At 43.0% G+C, this 25,246-nt stretch overlaps 1 protein-coding gene across 1 annotated transcript; it reads left to right on the top strand.

The window, feature by feature from the left end:
• The first annotated feature begins 23,039 nt into the window (after window positions 1-23,039).
• Window positions 23,040-24,537, top strand: LOC147450266 (protein DOG1-like 3). Its single transcript, XM_086520683.1, has 2 exons — window positions 23,040-24,157; window positions 24,338-24,537. Exons 1-2 carry the CDS (start codon window positions 23,373-23,375, stop codon window positions 24,345-24,347), a joined length of 795 nt encoding a protein of 264 aa, XP_086376809.1. The 5' UTR covers window positions 23,040-23,372; the 3' UTR covers window positions 24,348-24,537.
• Window positions 24,538-25,246: the final 709 nt, after the last annotated feature.

Below are 25,246 nucleotides of genomic sequence, written 5' to 3'. Positions count from 1 at the left end.
TAGTAGTCAAGCTGACTACACTACATCTTGTGCTTGGTTTAATAGCCATTGAGGGTCACATGGAATTGGACCAAATGGATGTGAAGACGGTGTTTCTTCGCGGGGATCTTAAAGAAGTTGTCTACATGAAGCATCCATAAGGTTTTGAGATAAGGCCTCAGAAGCCAACAAGGGTAGACTTGGTGTGTAGAATCAAGAAAGCCTTGTATTGTCTAAAGCAAGGTTCAAGGTAATGGTACATCAAGTTTGATAAGTACATTCAATCCCAAGGTTATGTACAGAGCCAAGAGGACCATTGCTTATACACAAAGAGGTTGAATGATGGTTCCCTCATCGTTCTCATCTTGTACGTGGATGATATGCTTATAGCTGGGAAGTCCAAAGATGAGATTGAATTTCTCAAGGATGTCTTAAGCAAGCAGTTTTTCATGAAAGATTTGGGTGATGCACATCATTTTCTTGGTATGTGTATCAAGAGAGATTGCAAGCGTGGAATACTTGAACGCCACATGAAGAGTATATTCACAAGGTCTTGCAATGTTTTAACATGCAAGGGGGAAAATGATTGAGTACCCCAATGGCTGTAGATGTAAAACTTATCAAGAATGATTGTCCCATATCCGATGCTGAAAAGGAAGAGATGGTAAAGGTGCCATATTCTTTGGCAGTTGGCAATCTCATGCTCACCATGGCTAGCACCTGTCCGGATATTTCATTTATAGTGGGAGTGGTCTGCAGATATATGGAAAATCTGGGCAGAAAGCATCGGGAAGCAGTGAAGATATCTTGAGATACATCAAGGGTTTAGTCATCTAGTTCTTACGCTTTGGGAACAATGATGCATCCATAGTTGAATACCCTGATTCCGATTATGCGGGTTGTGTGGACACTAGGAGATTTACATCTAGCTATGTGTTCTTGTTTGTTAACACGGCAGTCTCTTGGAGATCATGTCTCCTAAATTGCACTTCGTCTTCCACCACTGAGGCTGAGTATGTTGCAATTTCTAGTGCTAGCAAGGAAGTTGTATTGTTATCTCATCTAGTGGGAGACCTTGGTATGCACGAGACTCCAATGTCACGTTGCGACAACCAGAGTGCAATTGCATTAACAAAGAACCCTGTGATTCAAAGCCAAAACACCTGGAGGTCATGTATCATGTGATGCGGGATATTTTGGCTAGTAAACGCATTGAGCTAGCCAAAGTTCACGCGGATGACAACCAGCAGATGCTCTTATGAAGAGCTTAGAGATAGAGCGGTTTGCACATTCCATTGAGATGATGGACGTAGGGTGAAGCCTCATGATGCTTCACATTTGTATAGGTTTGTACTAACATAGGCCACATGAGCCACTATGGCCTTCAAGTGGGAGATTGTAAGGGTGCAAGCCATACTAGCCGAGCGCTAAGCACCACCCATCTTTTTATCTAACCTTATTCTTTAATTCATAAAGCAAATGGGTGTACAAGTAAATGTACACGGCAGAAGATCCCGAGACTAAGTATAAGGCTAGATTGGTTTCTAAAGGCTTCAAGCAGAATAAAGGCATAGATTTCGACAAGATTTTTTCTCTAGTAGTCAAGCTGACTACACTACATCTTGTGCTTGGTTTAATAGCCATTGAGGGTCACATGGAATTGGACCAAATGGATGTGAAGACGGTGTTTCTTCGCGGGGATCTTAAAGAAGTTGTCTACATGAAGCATCCATAAGGTTTTGAGATAAGGCCTCAGAAGCCAACAAGGGTAGACTTGGTGTGTAGAATCAAGAAAGCCTTGTATTGTCTAAAGCAAGGTTCAAGGTAATGGTACATCAAGTTTGATAAGTACATTCAATCCCAAGGTTATGTACAGAGCCAAGAGGACCATTGCTTATACACAAAGAGGTTGAATGATGGTTCCCTCATCGTTCTCATCTTGTACGTGGATGATATGCTTATAGCTGGGAAGTCCAAAGATGAGATTGAATTTCTCAAGGATGTCTTAAGCAAGCAGTTTTTCATGAAAGATTTGGGTGATGCACATCATTTTCTTGGTATGTGTATCAAGAGAGATTGCAAGCGTGGAATACTTGAACGCCACATGAAGAGTATATTCACAAGGTCTTGCAATGTTTTAACATGCAAGGGGGAAAATGATTGAGTACCCCAATGGCTGTAGATGTAAAACTTATCAAGAATGATTGTCCCAAATCCGATGCTGGAAAGGAAGAGATGGTAAAGGTGCCATATTCTTTGGCAGTTGGCAATCTCATGCTCACCATGGCTAGCACCTGTCTGGATATGGCATTTATAGTGGGAGTGGTCTGCAGATATATGGAAAATCTGGGCAGAAAGCATCGGGAAGCAGTGAAGATATCTTGAGATACATCAAGGGTTTAGTCATCTAGTTCTTACGCTTTGGGAACAATGATGCATCCATAGTTGAATACCCTGATTCCGATCATGCGGGTTGTGTGGACACTAGGAGATTTACATCTAGCTATGTGTTGTTGTTTGTTAACACGGCAGTCTCTTGGAGATCATGTCTCCTAAATTGCACTTCGTCTTCCACCACTGAGCCTGAGTATGTTGCAATTTCTAGTGCTAGCAAGGAAGTTGTATTGTTATCTCATCTAGTGGGAGACCTTGGTATGCACGAGACTCCAGTGTCACGTTGCGACAACCAGAGTGCAATTGCATTAACAAAGAACCCTGTGATTCAAAGCCAAAACACATGGAGGTCATGTATCATGTGATGCGGGATATTTTGGCTAGTAAACGCATTGAGCTAGCCAAAGTTCACGCGGATGACAACCACCAGATGCTCTTATGAAGAGCTTAGAGATAGAGTGGTTTGCACATTCCATTGAGATGATGGACGTAGGGTGAAGCCTCATGATGCTTCACATTTGTATAGGTTTGTACTAACATAGGCCACATGGGCCACTATGGCCTTCAAGTGGGAGATTGTAACGGTGCAAGCCATACTAGCCGAGCGCTAAGCACCACCCATCTTTTTATCTAACCTTATTCTTTAATTCATAAAGCAAATGGGTGTACAAGTAAATGTACACGGTAGAAGATCCCGAGACTAAGTATAAGGCTAGATTGGTTTCTAAAGGCTTCAAGCAGAATAAAGGCATAGATTTCGACAAGATTTTTTCTCTAGTAGTCAAGCTGACTACACTACATCTTGTGCTTGGTTTAATAGCCATTGAGGGTCACATGGAATTGGACCAAATGGATGTGAAGACGGTGTTTCTTCGCGGGGATCTTAAAGAAGTTGTCTACATGAAGCATCCATAAGGTTTTGAGATAAGGCCTCAGAAGCCAACAAGGGTAGACTTGGTGTGTAGAATCAAGAAAGCCTTGTATTGTCTAAAGCAAGGTTCAAGGTAATGGTACATCAAGTTTGATAAGTACATTCAATCCCAAGGTTATGTACAGAGCCAAGAGGACCATTGCTTATACACAAAGAGGTTGAATGATGGTTCCCTCATCGTTCTCATCTTGTACGTGGATGATATGCTTATAGCTGGGAAGTCCAAAGATGAGATTGAATTTCTCAAGGATGTCTTAAGCAAGCAGTTTTTCATGAAAGATTTGGGTGATGCACATCATTTTCTTGGTATGTGTATCAAGAGAGATTGCAAGCGTGGAATACTTGAACGCCACATGAAGAGTATATTCACAAGGTCTTGCAATGTTTTAACATGCAAGGGGGAAAATGATTGAGTACCCCAATGGCTGTAGATGTAAAACTTATCAAGAATGATTGTCCCAAATCCGATGCTGGAAAGGAAGAGATGGTAAAGGTGCCATATTCTTTGGCAGTTGGCAATCTCATGCTCACCATGGCTAGCACCTGTCCGGATATTGCATTTATAGTGGGAGTGGTCTGCAGATATATGGAAAATCTGGGCAGAAAGCATCGGGAAGCAATGAAGATATCTTGAGATACATCAAGGGTTTAGTCATCTAGTTCTTACGCTTTGGGAACAATGATGCATCCATAGTTGAATACCCTGATTCCGATTATGCGGGTTGTGTGGACACTAGGAGATTTACATCTAGCTTTGTGTTCTTGTTTGTTAACACGGCAGTCTCTTGGAGATCATGTCTCCTAAATTGCACTTCGTCTTCCACCACTGAGGCTGAGTATGTTGCAATTTCTAGTGCTAGCAAGGAAGTTGTATTGTTATCTCATCTAGTGGGAGACCTTGGTATGCACGAGACTCCAGTGTCACATTGCGACAACCAGAGTGCAATTGCATTAACAAAGAACCCTGTGATTCAAAGCCAAAACACATGGAGGTCATGTATCATGTGATACGGGATATTTTGGCTAGTAAACGCATTGAGCTAGCCAAAGTTCACGCGGATGACAACCACCAGATGCTCTTATGAAGAGCTTAGAGATAGAGTGGTTTTCACATTCCATTGAGATGATGGACGTAGGGTGAAGCCTCATGATGCTTCACATTTGTATAGGTTTGTACTAACATAGGCCACATGGGCCACTATGGCCTTCAAGTGGGAGATTGTAAGGGTGCAATCCATAGTAGCCGAGCGCCAAGCACCACCCATCTTTTTATCTAACCTTATTCTTTAATTCATAAAGCAATAAAGAGTAGTGGTGTATTATCCACTATAGCTCCACCCACACTGAGCGTACACTCTCTAGGACAACGCACTCCTACACTCACACTCGCACACATTCGCTCTGCCTCACAAAAGATAAGACACTTTGGTGCCAATGTCGTTTGCTTACTAGTGAAGTCGTTGACTGCAAAGTGTAAGCTATGTGTAGCAGGTAGCCGAGAGCATGTGGACTCAAATGAGCTCCAAATGGGGCATGGTTGGGCTCATTTGAAAGCTATGACAAAGGACTATTAGAGGCAAACAAAAATTGCAATAGATTGAGGTTATGATGGGCTTAAAATTGAAGTGCAAAACAAGGTTTATAGCTCACCCACACAATAATCAATCCAAATTTATTATGCAAAAGAACCTAAAATGCAATGCAAGAGTTATGAGTGGCTCCCAATTCAAGAAAAGAGAGGGTTTGAATGGACGAGCTCAGGGGTGAATGATGCATCTACACAAGCCTACATGATCCACACCTAGACTAATGGAGATAGTCTAGTTTTAAGCTTTGATACCACATCTAAAGTAGAGGGATTATGGGGGTAGATTAGGGTTGCATTCATGATAATAAGGAGAATCATGTGTATCCAAGCTAAGCACAATTAGAAGACTCAATACACAAATACAATGCGTACAGAATGGACTAATTATTTAACTAGCAAAGAAAGTACATAGTGAGCCATTATATAGGCATTTAGAGAGAGCTTTGGATGGCATGAAGGATGATAGAATGAGTAGGGATCAGCCCAAATGGCCTCTATGTCATGCATGCTCCTCTATGTGTGTGTGTGCGTGTGTGCATCGTGGAACGTCAATGAAAGCATCAATTAAAATTGGTAGGCCACCTCCACACAGTAACTACTGAGGCCCCAAAGGTGGGCAAGTGTTGCTTTTAGTGGATCCAAGTTGTGAGCATCAATGGGAGGACCTATGTGATAGGAAAGACCCGTCAGCTCTTGAAGCAGGACATTGGTGGTTATGGGCTTGGGAGAGCCACCCCCTGGTGCGATTGCAATGGGACTCGAGGAGTGGTTTTGGTGAGATACTTTTACTCCATCCGATCACGTGAGGACTCCATTTTTTTAGTACATAGCATGGCTGAGACGTCACATACTAGAAGCACAGAGAGATGCAGCAAACCATTGGTAGGAGGAGGATCTGAAGTGAGTTCTTGGAAGATTTCTGGGGACTCCTGTGGGACAATAGACAGCTAGGGGAGTCATGATGTTCTAGTGGTCGATTGCCCAATAAGCTAGTCTAAGTGGGAGGCGAGTGGGAGTTGGTTGATTCGCAATGGTCACTCAATGGTATGTACCACATGTGGCCATACAATTGAGGCACAACACCGCTATCAGTGGGACTAGCCCATGACACAATAAGTTTGGCCTCAAATTCTTTGACCAATGCCCCCACATTTGCCAGTACACTTGGGGTGCTACAACATGGTCCACCCTCATGTGCCCGATACTTCATTTTGAGATTATTACAATGTAATGGGTCCTATTTATAGCTCCCAGGAGTTACTGCAGTAACTGCCTATGGTAATTACTACTGGTGGGACTGATCCGATGTTCGGCCTTCTAAGGGACAGTTCCCACCTGCAGGATAGTCCTCGCCTTTAGTTCCCGCCTGCAGGATAGTCCTTGCCTTCTACATCCTTTCCTCCTTTCTTGAATTTTGGTATAACTCCAAAATTTTAGAAAAAACTCCACCGCCTGAGTCTGATTTGGTGTTGAGGAAACCATCTGGTGTTCAGGTTGATCCAAACCCTAAACCCTAAACCCTTCTGGTTGCTGATTTGGCCGATGTTCCTCATGGTTTGGCCGATGTTCCTCGTGGTAATACTCTTTTGGTATTGCTAGATTTATACCATACTTCATGCTTGGCGAGTGCTTGACACCCCTATAGTTGTAATTCCAAGGGTGCCCAGCCAAAGAAATGCCAGTGCCTTACTGGGAAAATCCACCGCCTAATTCTGAGATGGAACTACCCAGTATCCTTCCACTATACCCGCTTCCTCTTACCCTTCTTCTGTGTTGGTGCCTCAGAAGTCCCAGTGCCAGCATTGTCCTTCTGGATAAGTCTGTAAATGGCCTCGTGCTCAAGTTGATCCAAACTTTCAATGGACATCTCAAATTCATAAGGTGTGAGAGGATTGTAGGTTTTGATCTCGGGATCATACAGAGTGGGTTCTGGCCAATTTATGACAATGCGAGGCTGTGTGGATCCATCCCTACGGAAGACGCTGATTTGTTTTAATTCTTGCTTCAAAGAGAATCTCAGCCATCTCTTTGTACTGTGGTCCCAATCCTGGTTTAGTAGTGATATCCTTTTCAGGGATCTTGGAAGACTCCACAGTCAGTTGAAGCAACTGATTTGTGATCTTCGTTAAGTCACAAAGTTGGATCTTCCACTGTCCCATACACCCTCTGCATTCTCCTTGTAGTTCCATGACATCATTCACTTTGAGAGGTCATTGATCAATGATTGCCACGTTTTCCATTCCACAGTGGCTCGCTCATACCAGCCCTGAAGTTCATCACTGATACTGAAGTAGGTGAGCCGATCCATTGGTTCTGAATGCTGAGGATGCAAAGCTCGGAAAAATTTGGGTAGTTCAGATTCTTTAGTAACCAATGCATACAGGAGAACTAGTGAATCGGACACAAATTCCGGAAAATTGAGAACGGCTTGGTTCTCTTGCTGCATCATCTTCCTAGTAACTCGCAATAGTTGAAAGAGTCTTCGGAGAGCAGTTGCCTGTTCTACTAATTTCATGTGATTCCGAGGTCCTTTACTGCTGGAAGTATGATCTTCAATGATAGCCTGCACCCTCTGGTCCAAAACTCCTCAAGCAATTTGCATCTGAAGTAAAATTTCTTTCATTTGATTTCTAACTTCCTTCATGCACTTGTAGGTAGATCGGCCACTCTTCTTCTCTGCCTAAAGTTCCCCAAATGCCCTCCCAAACTGCTTTGACTCTTTTCTCCCATTATCCAGAATGTCTACTCAAGTGAAAGTGGAACTTTCATTACTATTTAAGAGAATGTTCTTCAAGACAATTCTTTGCATTTCCTCATATGCTTAGAACATTGCAAAAGTTAGTGTTGTGGAGAATCACTATAGACATCTCAAGTCATGGCAAGGAAATTTGTACCCAAAAGGATGTTGACAGTCTTTACATGGTTGATGTGACATTAGAAATTGTCCCAAATTGTTGCATTTTTCCCATTTTTCCTAAATTCTACTTCTCTGACATAGTATCTACATAAGATACCTCTTCAAATATTTCTAAAATCACATCATCTGATTCAAGCACATCACATCCCTGCAATTCACTTTGAATACCTGAAACATAATGTTTTTCCCACTTTGGAAAATCATTAAATTTTCTGAAAGATACTAAACCTTCAGATGTCAACCCCAAAAACCCTGAAGAGAAAGCTTCTCTTTGCAAGAACTTCTCCTCACTTGTACCACCATAGTCCCGCTTTATAATGGCACTTTGAGAAAATCCTGTGCAAACCTGTGTTCTCTAAACTCCTTGCGTATCTTTGGAATTGGATGATCAGGTAGACTATCCTTGTTCCTGGCATGGTCAACACATACAGTCAAGAATTGTATTGCTTTCTTAGCATATTGGCTTCAAACCCTGGCATAGGCCAATCCATCATCCATCACCTTGGTTTCCATTCGCACAGCCGTAATGTAGGGTTGCCCCAAAATTAATGGATAAGAGGAATGCTCCTGTATAGAGAAATTTTGCTCATCACAGACATCCCCTACAGTTACCTTAACATTGGCACAATGCACCATAGAGGTCGCTTGGAAGCATATTGGCAACTCAAATCCGCCAACCATGGTCCACATCAATAGGCCAATTCCCATTTTTGTGCAATATTTTAGCCATCAAATTGATCTCCGATCCATGGTCTATGAGTGCTAAGACCGGTTCTTCAATGTCGCCAAGCTTCACAACAGTTTTGGTTGTTGCTCTTGCCCAATGAGTCCTTGAAAAGTGACTCCTTGGTATGCTTTCACTATATTCATCTTCATTGAAATGAACATGCCTTACCTTTGGTATGGTTGGATTTGACACCACCACAGACCTAGACTCTTCTTCTTCTTCAAGATCTGCCAAATACTCTTCATAGTCATCCAAAATTGCTTCAATGTGGCGTATCGCCTGGCTCTTAACTGACACCGGCTCCTGTTCATTTGGTATCTTCGTCTTTCTTTTGATAATATCAATAATATCCTTGTGAAACTGATCACGTTTGGCAATGCCCAAAATATCACCCAATGTGAGCTCCACTTTGCTATTCAGAATGCGCTCTTCAAAAACTTTCTTTAAATATGTAGCTAATTCAATGTCATATTTAAGCTTATATGAGGGTCCCTTGGGTTTACCTTGCTTTTTGTCCTTGGGTGCCTCCTCCATCACCACTTCAGGAGCGGGCTTAGGAGTAGGTCCTTCTTCTTTTTTTTCTGTTAAATATCGTTGTCCTTTTTGATGTCCCAGGAGCTTCTTCATCTCTTTTCCGCTTTTCCTCCACCATAGCCTCATTATCTTGAGACTTCACAATGAATGCATACACTGAGAGGGAATCCATTGGATCAGTCCACCCTGTGGTTTCTCGAACTACTTGTCGCAGCTTCCCATAAGTTACCTTCCCTGTTTTTGTTGTCTTCAAAGCATAAGGCCACAATTGACCCTTGGAACCTGCACCATCATCATCACCCTTTCCGCAGACTTGCAGCCCATATGTAGATGCTTCCACAAGAGCAACATTATACTGAATCTCTTCAACTATCTTTTTCATGCCGCCCCTACTGAAGTTCAGGAGAAGCATCTCACCTATTGCCCTAAGGTGAATCTTCTTGTCCTTCCAGAAAACCACGTTCCTTTTGTAAGCTTCACCAAATTGATCACATTATTTAACGTACTTGTGGTCTTCACTATCACACCACATGCATCGGTCCTAGCCTTTGCGTGGAGGCTGTTGTCTAGGCTCAGAAGTAGACCCCTTTGCACCTAGCCCTTCAAATTTTACAGCTTTAAAATTCAAATTTAATTCTTGAATACCTTTCACCAATTCATCAAGAACTGGCTCCTCCACTCTGGGTATTGCCGAGGTTGTTTCTCTTTAGGTTCCTCTTCCGCAACATCCATGATGTCAGCCATGATCAGCTTATCGACTCTCATCTGTCGTTTCACGATCTTACTGCTTCAGTGACTACCTTCCAGTCGAATGTTAAGCCCAATTCTCCTGTTGAATCCTCCAGCAACTGCACTAGACTCTTCTAAAGTCGTGGATCAACAGCCTGAATAAACAGTTCAACCTTCTGATCCTTCATTGAACGTTGTTCTGTCGAGGACAGTTTCTCGAATTTCTTCTCAAATTCTCATAATAATTCTCATGCAGATATATTTTTCTTCTTCTTTTGCATCCACTTCATAAAGCTTTGTCTGGTTACTCTTTGCGAATCGTCAAGGAAGCATTCCTCCTGAAGCGCCTTCTTGAAATCCTGCCAATTCGGGCCTTGAACCGCTTGAATTTCTTTTATTCGGCTCCTAAGTTCAGGCTCCGCAATTAAATGGAATCCTTCCACTGCATTCTGATCATCAATTCCATTATCTTCTATTGCCTGCTCGTAGATATTGCAAAACTTGCTAATGTCCCAGCCTTCAACTCGTTGTAATTTCTCGGTAACTGTGTGCCTAGCTTTACCGATCCTCTCTTGTAGATTATATTGTTGTTGAGAAGCCTATTGTTGTTGAATGTAAGCAGCAAACTACTGCATCATTTGCTGCATGGCTCCCTCTTGCAGTGTCGACATCTTTCTCCACAACACTGCTCACCCCGGCTCGTTTCACGTCGGGTTCACCAAGAATGTTGGGGGATTTGTATTCGAAAGGTGAGCCGGGAAGGCACTGGGCCCTTGGCTGTGAGAGATGCGGGGAAAAGAGTTGCAACAGACACCATTAACAGAAACAGAGCTCAAAACAGATAGTTTAACTTATACCAAATAAAAAAGAGTATCCATGATTAATCAATCGTTAAAGGAGGCGTTTATTCTCCCTAGAAAGTTGAGCCTGTCTTAATCCAAGTGCTAATCGAGACAATCATTACTGATCTGATTCGTTCCCTCCTGATGCTTCAAGATTGAAAGAGAATCGATTTACCTTCCGCTATGGCTATGGGGGACTTTGGTTTCAAACGGCCTTAGGAATTTCGATTTGGCTTACGATTGTGGCTCAGGTGTACGGCATAAGAAGTTCGGTTTAGAATTGCGGCTTGGATTTTATGGCTTAAGATTATGGCTTAAATGAACAAGAAGAAGATATAATTCGAATGAATATGGGGTTTTGGATTCAGATGCTAGCTTAGCAGTAGGATTCGGTAGATTATAATGGGCTTAGTCTAGAGCTTAGGATTATGGTGGCTCGGTTTAGAGCTTAAGGTTATGGTGGCTAATGATTAATTAGATAAGTTTAGTTTGAGAGCTTAAGCTATGGCTTAAGAGATTACAGATTAGGCTGAACTCATGTGTGTTAAGGATTATGGCTTCTTAGCTTCCTTCCCGGGAGAGAAGGTTCAATGAGAAGAGGAGATGGATTCCAAACAAAAATGAGACAAAACCCCCAATACCCGTCCCTTTTTCCTTTATAGTTTTCATGGGCCTCCCTCTTGCTAAAAAAAGCGCCTACCCATTAGCGATGTCGCTAATGGGTACCCTTTCTATGACGTTGCAGGCGGTTTTTGGACCCGCACGAAATGTGCCGCGAGTGGCTCAGAGCAGCATCGCCCCTGCTAGCTCAGGATTTTACGTTTCTTCGCCGGTGTCATCTGATGACTTCCCCGGCCTGCGCGAACGGTTTTCCTGATGCAGAGCTGCAGCCCGCAGCCCTCACCATCACCTCCTTGGTTTTTCCTTTGCTTACAAACCACTTAAGCCTTCATTTTACCCCATTGGGCGGGCTATGCTTTGGCGGCCTGCATTTTTTAAAGCTCTTGAGCGGCCGGGTGGTTATGGCTTTAGGCGGTCGGGTGGTATGCCTTTGGGCAGCTAGGTGGTATGCCTTTGGGCACCATTGTTTAAAGCTCTTGGGCGGCATTGAAGGGCATCACATTTGGCATGCATAGCAGCCAATCAATTTGGGCAGCCATTAATTTGAACTTGAGTGGGCGGACATGCCCCTTTGAGGTCGGCCATAGCTTATGTAAGGGCACCACCTTTGGCATACATGCTACCCAAGCAATACCAGGCACTTGACACCCTTTGTACCCCCCCATTTGGCATACATACCAGCTAAAGCATCCCCAAGCACAACATCTTTCTTCAGTAGCCCCGATCGAGCAACCTCATCATGAAATCTCCTGCCCATATCATGTAAGCTTCAAACAAACTTGATGTGCATTTTTCTGGCATCTTTCTTAGCATGGGAGCAGAGCTGCACGACATCATCTTCACAAACATGATCCTAAGCATGCATACTTATTGAAATTTGTGGACAATAAAGAAAAAGAGAGTCTTATAAGAAAAAAACTTTGTTTATTTAAACATATTTACACTTGCTTACTCTAGGGAATCATTGTAAGCATTGACAAGGTTAAGGTTATCCTTTAATTGTATGACTTGCATCCATCTAGCATCTTCAAAAAGATAATTGTTAAACTTGATAAGATATCATCGGATAGTCTTACCGCCTCTCAATACCTTGTCTTCATGTCAGAGAACGGACTCGGGCTGCAACACCTCTTCTTGGTCCTTGAACTCCCCTGGGTCTTCAATGGTTGCTTCTTGAGGTGGCTCCTTTGTAAGGCTTTAGTAGGCTCCCATGGAAAGCATTGTGTATGAGCCAGTGGTTGGGAAACTTGAGTTGATAGGTCATCTCATTGATTGGCCTAAGAATCTCCAAGGGGCCATAATACATTTTTGCTAATGTAGCATAGTACTTTTGGTGTCCCATAGGATTCTTGCCCATCGTGTGCCTTAATCGAGCCTTAGGAAACTTAAGCAAGACCCAATCATTTTTTTTAAAGGCTAGAGCTCTTCTGTGCTTATCAGCAGCAGCCTTTTGCCTTTATTGAGAGATGGAAATAGTATCCTTAATCTTTTGGAAAGATTCTTGCAGGTCTCGGGTATATTCATATGCAGAGCGAAGATCTTCCCATGTACCTTGAGTAGCAGGGGACTTTTTTATCTTCCCTCTATTACCTCAACAGGTTCTTTTTCCGTGGGAGTATGTGCAATGTTATTGCAAGCATACTCCACTAAAGGTAAGTACTTCTCCCATTGGGACTTTTGATCTACTTCTGTGACATAAGCTTTCAGTAGATCGAGAATTTTTAGGTTAGTATTTCACTTTGGCCATCCGTTTGGGGATGATAGGCCAAAGAGAAGTTTAGCCTTGTACCTAAATTCTCAAAGAGACCCTTCCAGAAATTACTGATGATTCTAAGATCTATATCCGACACGGTAGACATTGGCAAGCATGGTACTTGAAGATTTGTGATATAAAGAGGGTTGCCATTTGATGGGCCTTAATAGTCTTTTTGACAGGTATGAAATGTGCTTGTTTGCTAAACCTATCTACTATTGTCCATATTCCTCTATTCCCATGGATAGAATTGGGCAATCCAAAGATAAAATCCATGGATATTCTCTCCCATGGTGAATTAGGAATTGGCAAAGGTTGAATCAATCCAAGTTGCTTCCCTCTATCAAACTTCGTCTTTCGGCATACCACACATTTTGAAACATACTCTTGTATGTTTGCTTTCAAGGCAGGCCAATAGAAGTATGTTTCTATCCCTTTTAGGGTAGACTAAATCCCTCTATTCCCCGCATAAGGAGGAGCATGAGATTCATACATTACTTTTTGATGTAGTGATTTAGTAGTACATAGTCTATTGCCATAGAGAAGATAACCATCTTTTAGGGTAAATGGTTATTCTTTCTTCCCTAGTGCAAGGGCTGAAATCACATCTCTAAAATCGGGATCGATAGCATACTCATCTATCATAGAAAATAGATCATTGTGAGTTGCTATGGATATCGCATTCACTCTCGGTCATCTTGAGAGTGCATCGGCCACTTGATTATGCTTGCCAGCAATGTGAGCAATATGAAAATGAAATTGCGAAAGAAAAAGTTTTCCACCTCATTTGTCATAATAACTAATATCTAATTCTCATAAATGATTTTCTCATGTTAAACTGATCATTTAATATGGGGAAATACCAGGGGAGAAAAAGCTAGAATATTGGTTAAGCTGGCAGACCGGCCACGGTAGGGATCCAAAGGAGGGAAAATAGGGATCCAAAGGAGGGGCCATCTGCAAAAGAGCAATGTGCAACAATGGGCTTCAAAGACCCTAGGGTTCAGCCCATTAAGACTTCCAAAATGCTAAGGTTCCAAAATTGAAAGGTTGTGTCCTATGGTCATTCCTTAGGAAAATTGGATGCTTTGTAGTGTGCAAAAAATCTTCAAAGACTTCTAAAGAGGAGGGGGCGAGCCCTGTAAAGTAGGGGATGAGAGAGAAACACACACACACACACACACACTCACAGGATCCCTTTACACAAAGGGAATAGGGGACACATGTCAACTCCCTAGGCCAGTTGCCCCCAAGGTGCACTCAAATCCTATTGGATGGCCATAGAGGTGGACCAATGAGAATTAGGCTAGAATACATTTAGTTTAATTCATTTTAAAACACTGGATAAAAGAACCAATAAGAATTAACCTCTCTAGAAGACTATTGGACAGTCTCCCAAGGGGTCCAATAAGCATTCAACAGCCCAATGGCTTGCCTGATTCCTATTGGCCAGACGACTAAGGGGTCCAATGAGAGATTAATTGATTTATTTAATTACCTAAAGCTCTCACAAAAGGGAAAAGGGGGACACATGTCACAAGGCTCTTCATTTGACCACTTAAACCTTATTGGCTAACCTTGGAGAGGTCCAATGGGAAGCCAGTGCGCTCAAGAGGAATTAGCAAGAGGGGCCGACCAAGATGAGAGAGGGGGCTGATTTGTGAAGGCATTATCACACTCACACTCACACAATCTCATGTGTGAAGTAAGAAGACTCTCTCTCTCCTTCTCAAGCTTTAATGGAAAGCTCATCATCTACTCCAAGATTGTGAGAAGGGAGGCCTACATCACCAACTCTTGGCTTTGTGATGCAAATCCAACCAAGAGCCAAGATTCAATGCATGCTCATCTCCTCTACCATGTTAATTACTAAGCTATGCTAAGATTTTATGAGTGATTATGTGAGGAGATATACTTCTTTCTCGTAAGACTACTCTCACACTCACACAATCTCATGTGTGAAGTAAGAAGACTCTCTCTCTCCTTCTCAAGATTTAATGGAAAGCTCATCATCTACTCCAAGATTGTGAGAAGGGAGGCCTACATCACCAACTCTTGGCTTTGTGATGCAAATCCAACCAAGAGCCAAGATTCAATGCATGCTCATCTCCTCTACCATGTTAATTACTAAGCTATGCTAAGATTTTATGAGTGATTATGTGAGGAGATATACTTCTTTCTCGTAAGACTAATCCTTCTTCCTCTCAATCTACTCTCATATCCCGCTAGCTCTCACCATCTTTGAAGGTGTGTGAGGTCTTGGGTCTGAGACCATAAGAGAATTGATGTTGTGTTTTATAAGTGTGTGCATGGTGCTTGAAGCATCCATCTTCATTGCACCATCAAGTTATTGAAGAAACACAAAGTATTGTATCGTAAAATGTCTCCCTTGATGGGGGAAACCTATAATACAAATCCTTTTCCGGTCCTCAATTGTTGTCAATAACTTAATTTCTCTCTCTTTTGAAGTATTGTCCATGCCTATCTAACTAGGTTTTATGATTTTTGTTGCTCTCTCCATCCAAGCACTCTTGCTATGCTCATTAGGAATCTATTCTAATGAAATGCTCACTATGTTTATGCTATTTTCTACTACACACAAGTTACTAGGCCATTGGTATGAGAGCACAAGGTTTATCTTTTCTTGATCAAGAAGGGAGGTCCTCAAGATAGCTATAAATGGTTGGTATTATTAATTGCAATTGAGTAAGTAGAATAGGGATTTTTTAGCCTTGCAGTGCGCCTGCTTCATGCAAATAACGTTGAGCTATGGTTTTGATAGTGGAGGCTTACGGGGCTTGCCTACGGCTTAACCACTATTGAGCTATTAGAAGCTTGAAAGGAGCCGGTATTGTTTTGGTGTTGAAAGACCCTCTCTTCTAATCCTTGCAATTAATGATATTCGAGCCACGGGTACAGGAGCTTGGTTGCTTTTCTAAAGGGGTAAAGAGGAGTAGCAATTAGAGCTTGAAGTGCCAAAGTACACCTAAATGTTGTTAGAATGGCTGACAATAGTAAAGAGAGTGAAATTAATGTTGATAGCTTTGATTTTGCTAATGAGCATGCTACTAATGATGCCCCTATGCTTGTTAACTGGCTTGTTTCTAGGATTCAACAAGCCATGGGCAATCCATCCCTCCAAAGTGAAGTGCAACGGCAGCTTCGTGCTCATGGGATTCTCCAAACTCCCCACCAAGAAGAGAGAGTACCTAGGAAGCCTCCTTGTGAGACTTCCAAAAGAGGACTCTCTCCGATCCATACGAAGGGCTCAAAAATCTACTACTTGATGAAACATCTCCTTCACAAAGGAGAGCTCAAGAGCCCCCACCAAAATAACAAGAAAGAAGTGAGTCTCCTGCCACCTCGGCGGAGATGGCTCCACGAAGAAGGCAACCAAAACGCTCTCCATCACCTCCTAAACAGAGAAGACCACCGCACACTTCTCCACACCATAATTCAAAGAGGGATCACAGAAAACAAGAGGAGAAAAAGGCGAGAAAGAGGTCACTATCTTCTCCATCTTCTTCCTCTTATGAAGAAAGTGATGGTGTTGACAAGGAAGACCAAGGAAAGAAAAAGTCTAGAAAGAGGTCACCCTCTTCTCCATCTTCCTCAAATTCTTCCTCCTCTGAAAAAAGTGATGGTGCGACTTTCAAACCACCAAAAAGAAGAGACCATAGGAAATCCTATACCGCATGGAAGAGGTCATCCAAGATCAAGAAGTTCAAAGAGGAAGGAAAGAACATCTCTTTCCTTACCTACGATGGCACCTTTGGTGCTACGGACAAAGTCTTGGCTTTCATCCAACAATTCGATGCGGCGTTTGGAGATGAGGGCTTCACAGAGTCCTCTAAGCTAGACCATGTAGCTATGCATTTTCAAAATTCCGCCATGCAATGGTGGTCTAGCCTATAGGAAAATGGTGAAGCCCCATGAACATAGAAAGCTTTAAGAGCTTCATGATAGAAAGCTAAGAGCTTCCATCACGAAGCAGTTTTTGGCCACCGATGCCAAAGACAAAGTACTCACTGAATGGAAAAGATTGCAGCTCTCTCCCTACAAATCAATTCACAAATATGCCGACTTTCGTAGGCTATGGCGTGCCCTTCTTGTAGAAAACAGCCCCAAGGCAATCACCAAACTTGAAATATTACCTGGAGGTGTTTCTTGTGTTCGTGTGATGAATAAGATTAGATGATTATATCATCAAAGAACACTCTAGTAAAGGTTCGGTGAGGCTTGAATAGCTTCTTCATCAGGCGGTTAAATGTGGTTGGTGCATTGGTCAAGCCAAAAGGGATGACAATGTACTCATAAAGACCAAACGTAGTGCGAAATGCGGTCTTTACAATATCTCGATGAACTATCCTTAACTCCCTTCTCCTTGGCTTTGTTGTTGTTGGCGTTGCCTTTGGGAGACTTTTGCACATTGTCCTTCCCCTTAGGCTCATTACAGTCCTTGTTTTCCATGGGCTTAAGATTTCTCTTAGCCCCTTGTTGGAAGTTGATTCTTGAAGCCACCATAGTATGGTGTATGACCGCAGATATGGTGCATGGCCTTTGGGAGTTAACATACTCGGCCATATCCTCAAATAAACCCACACAAGATTGTTGTTTTTGCTCTCGAGAATCCATCATTTTGTAGACAATGGCTTTGAGATTTAAATCCCAAAACTTATCTACATATTTGTGGATAGATTCGTAGAGGGAGAGAGTTTCAAGATTCGCCATTCGGTGAGTACTTTGTCTTTGGCATCGGTAGCCAAAAAATTCTTCATGATGGAAGCTCTTAAAGCTTTCCATGTTCCTGGAGCTTCACCGTTTTCTCGTAGGCTAGACCACCATTGACTGGCAGACTTTTGAAAATGCATAGCTACATGACATAGCTTAGAGGACTCCGTGAAGCTCTCATCTCCAAACGACACATCAAATTGTTGGATAAAGGCCAAGACTTTGTCCATAGCACCAAAGGTGCCATCGTAGGTAAGGAAGGAGATATTCTTTTCTCCCTCTTTGAACTTTTTGAGCTTGGACAACCTCTTCCAGGTAGCATAGGATTTCCTATGGCCTCTTCTTTTAGGTGGTTTGAGAGCTGCACCATCACTATCTTTAGAAGAGGAAGAGTATGAGGAGGATAGAGAAGAGGGTGACCTCTTTCTCGCCTTTTTCTTCCCTTATTCCTCCTTTTCTGCACCATCACTTTCTTAAGAAGAGGAAGAGGATGAAGAAGATGGAGAAGAGGGTGACCTCTCTCTCGCCTTTTTCTTCTCTTGTATCTTCTCTTACTTCTTTGAATTATGGTGAAGAGGAGTATGTGATGGTCTTCTCCATTTATGGAGTGTTGGAGAGCGTTTTTCCCCCGTCGTCTTTGTGGAGCCATCTCCATCGAGGCGGCAAGAGACTCACTTCTTATTGATTCTTTCGGTGGGGACTCTACCGTTGAATCTTAGGTTCTCCTTTGGGAGAGATATGCCTCATCAAGTAGCAAGTTTTTGAGCCCTTCGTACGGATCCTCCTCTTCTTCCCTTATCGGAGAGAGTCCTCTTTGGAAAATCTCACCAGGAGCTTTCCTAGGTACTCTCTCTTCTTGGTGGGGGTTTGGAGAATACCATGGGTGTGCAATTGCTGTAGCACTTCATCTTGGAGGGATGGATTGCCCAGGGATTGTTGAAGCCTAGAAACAAGATAGTTTACAAGCATAGGGCATCATTAGTTGCTCTTTCATTAGAAAACTCAAAGCTATCAACATTCATTTCAATGTCTTTTCCCTTGTTAGCCATACTAGCAAATTTTAGGTGTAAATTTTTACTTGTACTTTGGCACTTCAAGCCCTTGTTGCTACTCCTCTTTACCTTCAAAGATAAGCACTCAAGCGTCTATACCCGTTGCCCGAATATTATTGATTGCAAGGAATAGAAGAGAGGGTTTAACAGAGACAAGACATCACTGGTTCTTGTCAAGCTTCCAATAGCTCAATAATGGTTTAATCCATAGGAAAGCCTAGTAGGACTCCATTATTAAGACCATAGCTCTCGGCGGTATCCCCATTAACTGCATAAAGCAGGCGTGCTTCAAGGATAAAAAATTCCCTATTCTACTTACTCTTTTGCAATTAATAACACCAACCATTTGTAGCAAGCTTGAGGACCTCTCTTCTTAAGCAAGAAAAGAGAAACCAATAGCTCTGATACCAATGTAACATTTAATGCACTAGTAACTTGTGTGTAGCGGAAATTGATAACATAGTGAGCATTTCATTGAGAACAAGTTCCTAATGAGTATAGAGAGAGTACTTAATTTGAGAAAGCAACATAGCAATTTACACCTAGAGAATTTGGCATAGACAATACTTGAAAAGAGAGAGAAATAGAACAATTGACAACAATTGAGGACCAGATTTACATGGAGCCGGTCCCCCCTCCATAAAGGCTTTGTATTATAGCTTCTCCCATCAAAGGAGACTTTTGTACAATACAATTCTTGTGTTCCTTGACAGAACTCGGTGGTGGAATGAAGATGGAAGCTTCATGCACCAAAATATACGTGTAAAACACACCTAGTGTCCCTAGCCTCAGTCCCAAGACCTTACACACCTTCAAAAATGGTGAGAGCTAGCAGGGAATGAGGATGATTGAGAGGAAGAAGATGTGTCTTATGAGAAAGAAGTAATCTCCTCACATAATCACTCTAATAGCATAGCTTAGCTTAGTAATTAGCATGTTAGAGGAGATGAGCATGGCATTGAAGCTTGGCTCTTGGTTGGATTTGCATTCCATAGCCAAGAGTTGTTGGTGTAGGCCTCTACTTCTCAATGCTTGGAGAAGGAGATGGAGTGATTCTTGCACACATGATTGTGTGTGTGTGTGTGTGTGTGTGTGTGTGTGTGTGTGTGTGTGTGTAGCAATGTGTTGGTAAAAAATGCATCCCTCTCTCTCTTCTTGGTCGACCCCTCTTGCCAATTACTCTTGTTGGCCTCTCATTGGCTCCTGCAAGCTTAGCCAATCACAAATTAGAAGCATAATTGATAGCCTTGTGACATGTGTCCCCCTTTCCTCTTTTGTGAGAGATTGAGGTAATTAAAATACTTTATTAAACTCTCATTGGACCTTTTAGTCTTCTGGCCAATAGGAATCAGGCAATCCATTGGGTTGCTTGATACTCATTGGACCCCTTGGTAAATTGTCCAATAGTCTTCTGGGGAACTTAATTTCTATTGGTTCTATCAAGCATTTTAAAATTAATTATACTAATTTTACGCTAGCCTAATTCTCATTGGTCCACCTCTATGGCCATCCAATAGGATTTGAGGGAAGATTGGGGGTAAGTGGCCTAGGAGTCTACCATGTGTCCAGTATTCCTTTTGAGGGAATCTTTGGAGTGTGTGTGTGTGTGTGTGTTTCTCTCTCCCCCCCTATTCTTAGGGCTCGCCCCTTGATAGGGATGTAAGAAGACTTTTGAGTCTTCCCACCACCATCCAATTTTCCTACCTTTGACTGTTTGGACTTTTTAATTAAAATTTTGGAACCTTAGCCTATGGAAGTCTTAATGAAGCTAGACCTTAGGTCTTTTAAGCTCCATTGATGCACATTGCTCTTTTGCAGACTGTCCCCCTTTGGATCCCTATTTTTCCTCCTTTGGATCCCTACTCAGACCGGTTTGGCAATCTTACCAACATTCTAGCTTTTACTCCCCTGGTACCTCCCCATATTAAATGATCAATTTAACATGAGAAAATCATTTTGAAGAATTAGATATTAGTTTTTATGACAAATTTTCACTTGCAATCAAGCTACAAATCATTGTGATAGCATAAATTGAGTTAATTTATAGTTTTTATGTATTGTGTTGTCCTCATCGTGAAGATCAAGAGCTGTAGCTGAACATGCCTTGTGTAATCGGTTTCTACCTACCTTGTCACCCATTTAGTTCAAGTCGCGTATTGATGCACCCATGAGAAATTGTACAAATTAAGGTGTAAGTGACCCAAATGAGGTGATATTTACTAAAAGAACAATGTCTTTTATTTTCTTGAGTCAATGGATTAAGTAAGCTCTTTGCCAAAAAGCAAAGAATCAAAAAGTAGCACTTGATTGATGTACGAATATTAGAACTATGAATGTTAAAAAAGTGCGGCCCACAATTACACAAGGACATTAAATCTTTATCCAAATAAAGGCTACAATCTATTAAAAAAATTAACCAAGCCTTGCCATGGTAGCCACTCCCTTCTCCCTTTGGTCTCAGTGCCTAGCAAGGAGTGATGTTTTTGTGTTTTCATCAAGCATGCTAAACTTTGCCATCATGACTCGAGGAAGTAGAGGAGTCACATTAGGAAAAGATTTGGACTCTCACAGGGGCCCTATAAGGAGGTTCGAGTTTGTCTCTCTTGTCCAAAGTGGGCAATCCGGTGAAATACATAAACGCTTTGCCAAAACCCTATTAACCAACATATTATTGGGAAGATCTTAGAAAGTAGGTTCTAAATCCCCAAACTCTGAAAACTTTGGAGTTGATTTGTAGAAGTTATGGCCTCCCCACTGAAGCTGAAATGTGGGAAGAGATTCCATTTATAAGACGGAGTTGTTACATCAAAAAATGGAATCTTCTAGAATATAGGAATCTGATCGTATGCTATATATCAATGGACAGATCTCGATGAGTACATTCTAAATCCAAAAGGTCCGACAAATTTTGATTTCATTTGTAAAAAACTTTACCGTGTGCCCATTTTGGACAAGAGGGAGCAAGTCAAAGTCCTTATAGGGCCCCTTTGAGAGTCCAAATTTTCCCTAATGTGACCAATAGTTTAGAGAATGTGTTCCTCTCAACTTCGCCCAAGGTTCGCTTTGTTTAGTTTTGTGAATGTGTTCCTCTACGCTTGCTCCATTTTTCCATGGTCAATTTTTAGAGTCATTAATCTAATTGTCACCAAGCTATAGAAGCTCTAGGTGAAATAAGGCCTCTATCACACAAATGGATGTGTGTGAGAATAAGGGCATGGCAACAGGTGATTTGTAGAAGACGTTGTTAGAAACTCCTCAAAATCACCCAGAGCACACCCCTTGCCCATCACTACTCCATGGCAGACATTCGCAAAAACTGTGGCACGAGTGCAGGTGACATGGTTTGAGCCTTCAACATCGTCCGTCTCAGGTGTATGCCCGTTCACAACGTTTGAGCGAAAAGTTTAAAAAACAAACCTTGTCTGGTCTTTGTGACAGCCAAGCTGCCCAAAGTCATTTGTGTTGAGCCCCATCTGCCGTGTGCGTCTAAATGGGGCTTAGCTCCAAGAAGGATGACACTTTCAGTAAGAGAAAATCCGCATTAATGTTGCCCCCCTTGCTCAACTCTGTCGTTTTCGGTAGAGTTGGATATTACCCCCGTCTGGAGAGAAAGAAGATGCGAGTGCCCAAGCCAACGAGAAACAGATTTGCTGATGTGCGCTCCACCCCTACCACTCTTGCGTGCGAATCTGCTCTAAATGTAGCTCCAGGATAAAACTATGGGCGGGAACTATTTGCATGTGCGAGAGTCGATGTCTTATTTTGTGACCTTAAGGTGGGCGATTGAGACGCAATGAATGGATCTTTTCGAGACTGTGAAAGGTGGGGACATAATTGGCAAGGGGACCTTACTCCAGGATCTTGTGACCTTACCGTGTATCTTTTCAAATAAAAATAATAAAGTGTGGAGTTTTTATGCTATTATGTTTTTGTATCCGGCACATACAGACTGTCCAGCAAGAGGTCGCATTAGAAGGGCCAACAAGCCTTTCCGGAAACGGTCGTCGGTCATTCAGATGCCAGGTGGTTGGATGACTGACAAATGGCAAGGCGTGAGCCAACCGGGAATCAGTGTCGGGGCCAACTAGAGGCTGGAGAGTGCTCAGTGGGCAATGGACACCACTCCCACTTGGGCGCAAAAAAAAAACAAATTTCTATTATTATATTATTTGCTTTATGCTTTCCTTGGTTTGTCCCGTGGCCGTACCCCCGGTCTCCTTCCTCCACCAACGAGCCTCTCAGGTTTGCTGCACACAGAGGCAGTCTTTTAGGGGCAGCACCTGCGAGTTGCAACTTGCCCTTCTAAGAACCGTCCCCCAGGGCCCCCACAAAAAGCACGTCCAAACATAAACTAGCTCCTCCTCGATCCCCTTTCACACGTATTTCTGGCTCTGCGGCTCGTCCCAAACAGGTAACTGCCTCAAAATTTTGGAGTGGTGGACAGGCAAGCTTCCCAGCCCCCCACTCTCTCATACACCTTTTGGCCGCTCAAATCGTCCGGACGCTTTGCACGATCTGCTCTACTTGCTCTTTCTTCCCATGTATACGCAGCGGGCGCACCAGCAGCTTTGTACATGGCGGGTTCCGGTGTCCAAGACGTCCTGGAAGCAGAGTACGCGCAGTGGCTGGAGGGGCAGGAGAGGATAATAGTTGAGCTTGGGCGGGCTCTGCGTGCAGAGGGCCAGGGGTCATCACAGGATGATGAGACACTCGCGCAGGCAGTGCACAGGGCTGTGCAGCGCTATCATGACTTTACAGGAACAGCAGCTGTGGCACAGCGGCAGCGTAATTTGGTGGCCTGGCCGGCAGTATCTGCAGTGGAGAGGGTGTTCATGTGGATGGGGAGCTTGCAGCGCCCTTCGACGGCGTTTCAGCTGCTATACGCGTTGATGGGCCACCAGATTCAGACAGAGCTAGAGCAGCTTTTAGAACTGGAAAACGCAGACGATGGGCGGCCAGCGTCGCTCGCCTCACTGTCCGCTTTGCAGCTGAGCCAGCTGAACAAGCTGCAGACTAGCACGGTAGAAGAGGAGGATCGCATCGAGCGGGAGACAGCCAAATGGCAACAGAGTCTGGCCGATCAGCCTTTCAAATTCAGCGGCGAGTTCACGCGGGCCCCAACCTTGCCAAGTTGGGATGAGGGTAGCAGCACGACGCAGGACAACTCTGTCCTCGGACAGAAAGTGGCAGCCCTGCAGGAGCTGCGCGTGCAGGCGGACGCACTTCGCCAGTCCACTTTCGACAAGGTGCTAGAGCTGCTTCACACGGCGTACCAGAAGGCGCAGTTCTTGTTGGCATTCGCCAAGCTGCAGGTCGCTCTTCGGAGATTGGGCCGCAATAACGTACCGCCATTGTCAAGGTTAGCCGCTGTTTTATCATTTTCTACCTTCGAATGTGCATATCTGGTGTGATCATAACCTAATGCACCTTGCTACTGATCCTTGCTGCATTATCTGAACTATGATTTAACCTAATCTACATTATCTGGTGTGAGAGTATGGGGGTACCCTACCAACCTTCCCTTGTGACGGTGTGGCAGGGGTGTGTAGTCGGAGTACTGGACCCGTCCGGACAGCATTCTTTTGGTTGTGCACGGTCAGCAGAAATTGACAGTATAAATTCATGGCGCTATATATTTAAACTCGCCACAAGCTAAGTGCTTTCATCCTTCTCCAGGCAGCTAGATATTTGCAGTTATGATAATTTTTACTGCTACATATGTTCGATTTTCCACCCCATTTTCACCAATTTACATCATGGTAGAATGATTTTCTGTTAAAGTTTATGATGCAATATCTTGATTCGTTGTTGAGTAAATACCTACGTGTTGTCTTCGTAGAGACTGCATATATTCCACTCTAAAATTACTTGCTACGAGAGCTACACTCGACCCTATACTAGACTTATGTCCAAGAAATAGGGTATCCAGGATAGATTGTACTAGATGCGGCCGGCCGCCTTCGGCGGCCTTTCTCTCTCCCCCTCTCTCCCTCTTTGTTGAGTGCAAGGGTTTTTTTTTATAGTTTTGGATTTTAACCTTCAGGTCGCAGATTGCGACACGTGTAAAGTTCTGCCCCCTCTGCCATATTATGCTAGTAGATATAGTGCTTGGGTAGAGTGCCTTACAATTCCTGGGTCAACATTCCAAAACAAGCCAATAGCCTAGCAACCCATCCACCTTCTGATGTATAATCTAGTTCTTGGGAACTTGTGCAGACTTTTTACATCAATAGGATGCCTGAAGTATCATCCTTTTCTACAATAGAGCTTTAAGGTCTCTTGGGCTACTTTTACAACTCTACAAAATGTCTTTTTGTAGGTATGATGCAGTCTAGTATTAGGATAGTATAGAAAATGTCCCATGTGTTGAAGTCCGTGGGACACATCATGTCCTCTCTCATCAGTGTCTTGGAGTAGCATAATCACACTAGACTTGGGATAGTATAGA

This window comes from Adiantum capillus-veneris, chromosome 9, assembly GCF_014529385.1.
Source record: "Adiantum capillus-veneris isolate H3 chromosome 9, ASM1452938v2, whole genome shotgun sequence".
NCBI lineage: Eukaryota > Viridiplantae > Streptophyta > Polypodiopsida > Polypodiales > Pteridaceae > Adiantum > Adiantum capillus-veneris.
Note: the sequence above shows the minus strand (reverse complement) of the source record. Positions and strands in the feature narration are given on the sequence as shown.

What these genes read in the sequence shown, in the direction of transcription:
- LOC147450266 (XM_086520683.1), top strand. Translation starts at nt 23,373, where the DNA reads ATGGCGGGTTCCGGTGTCCAAGACGTCCTGGAAGCAGAGTACGCGCAG.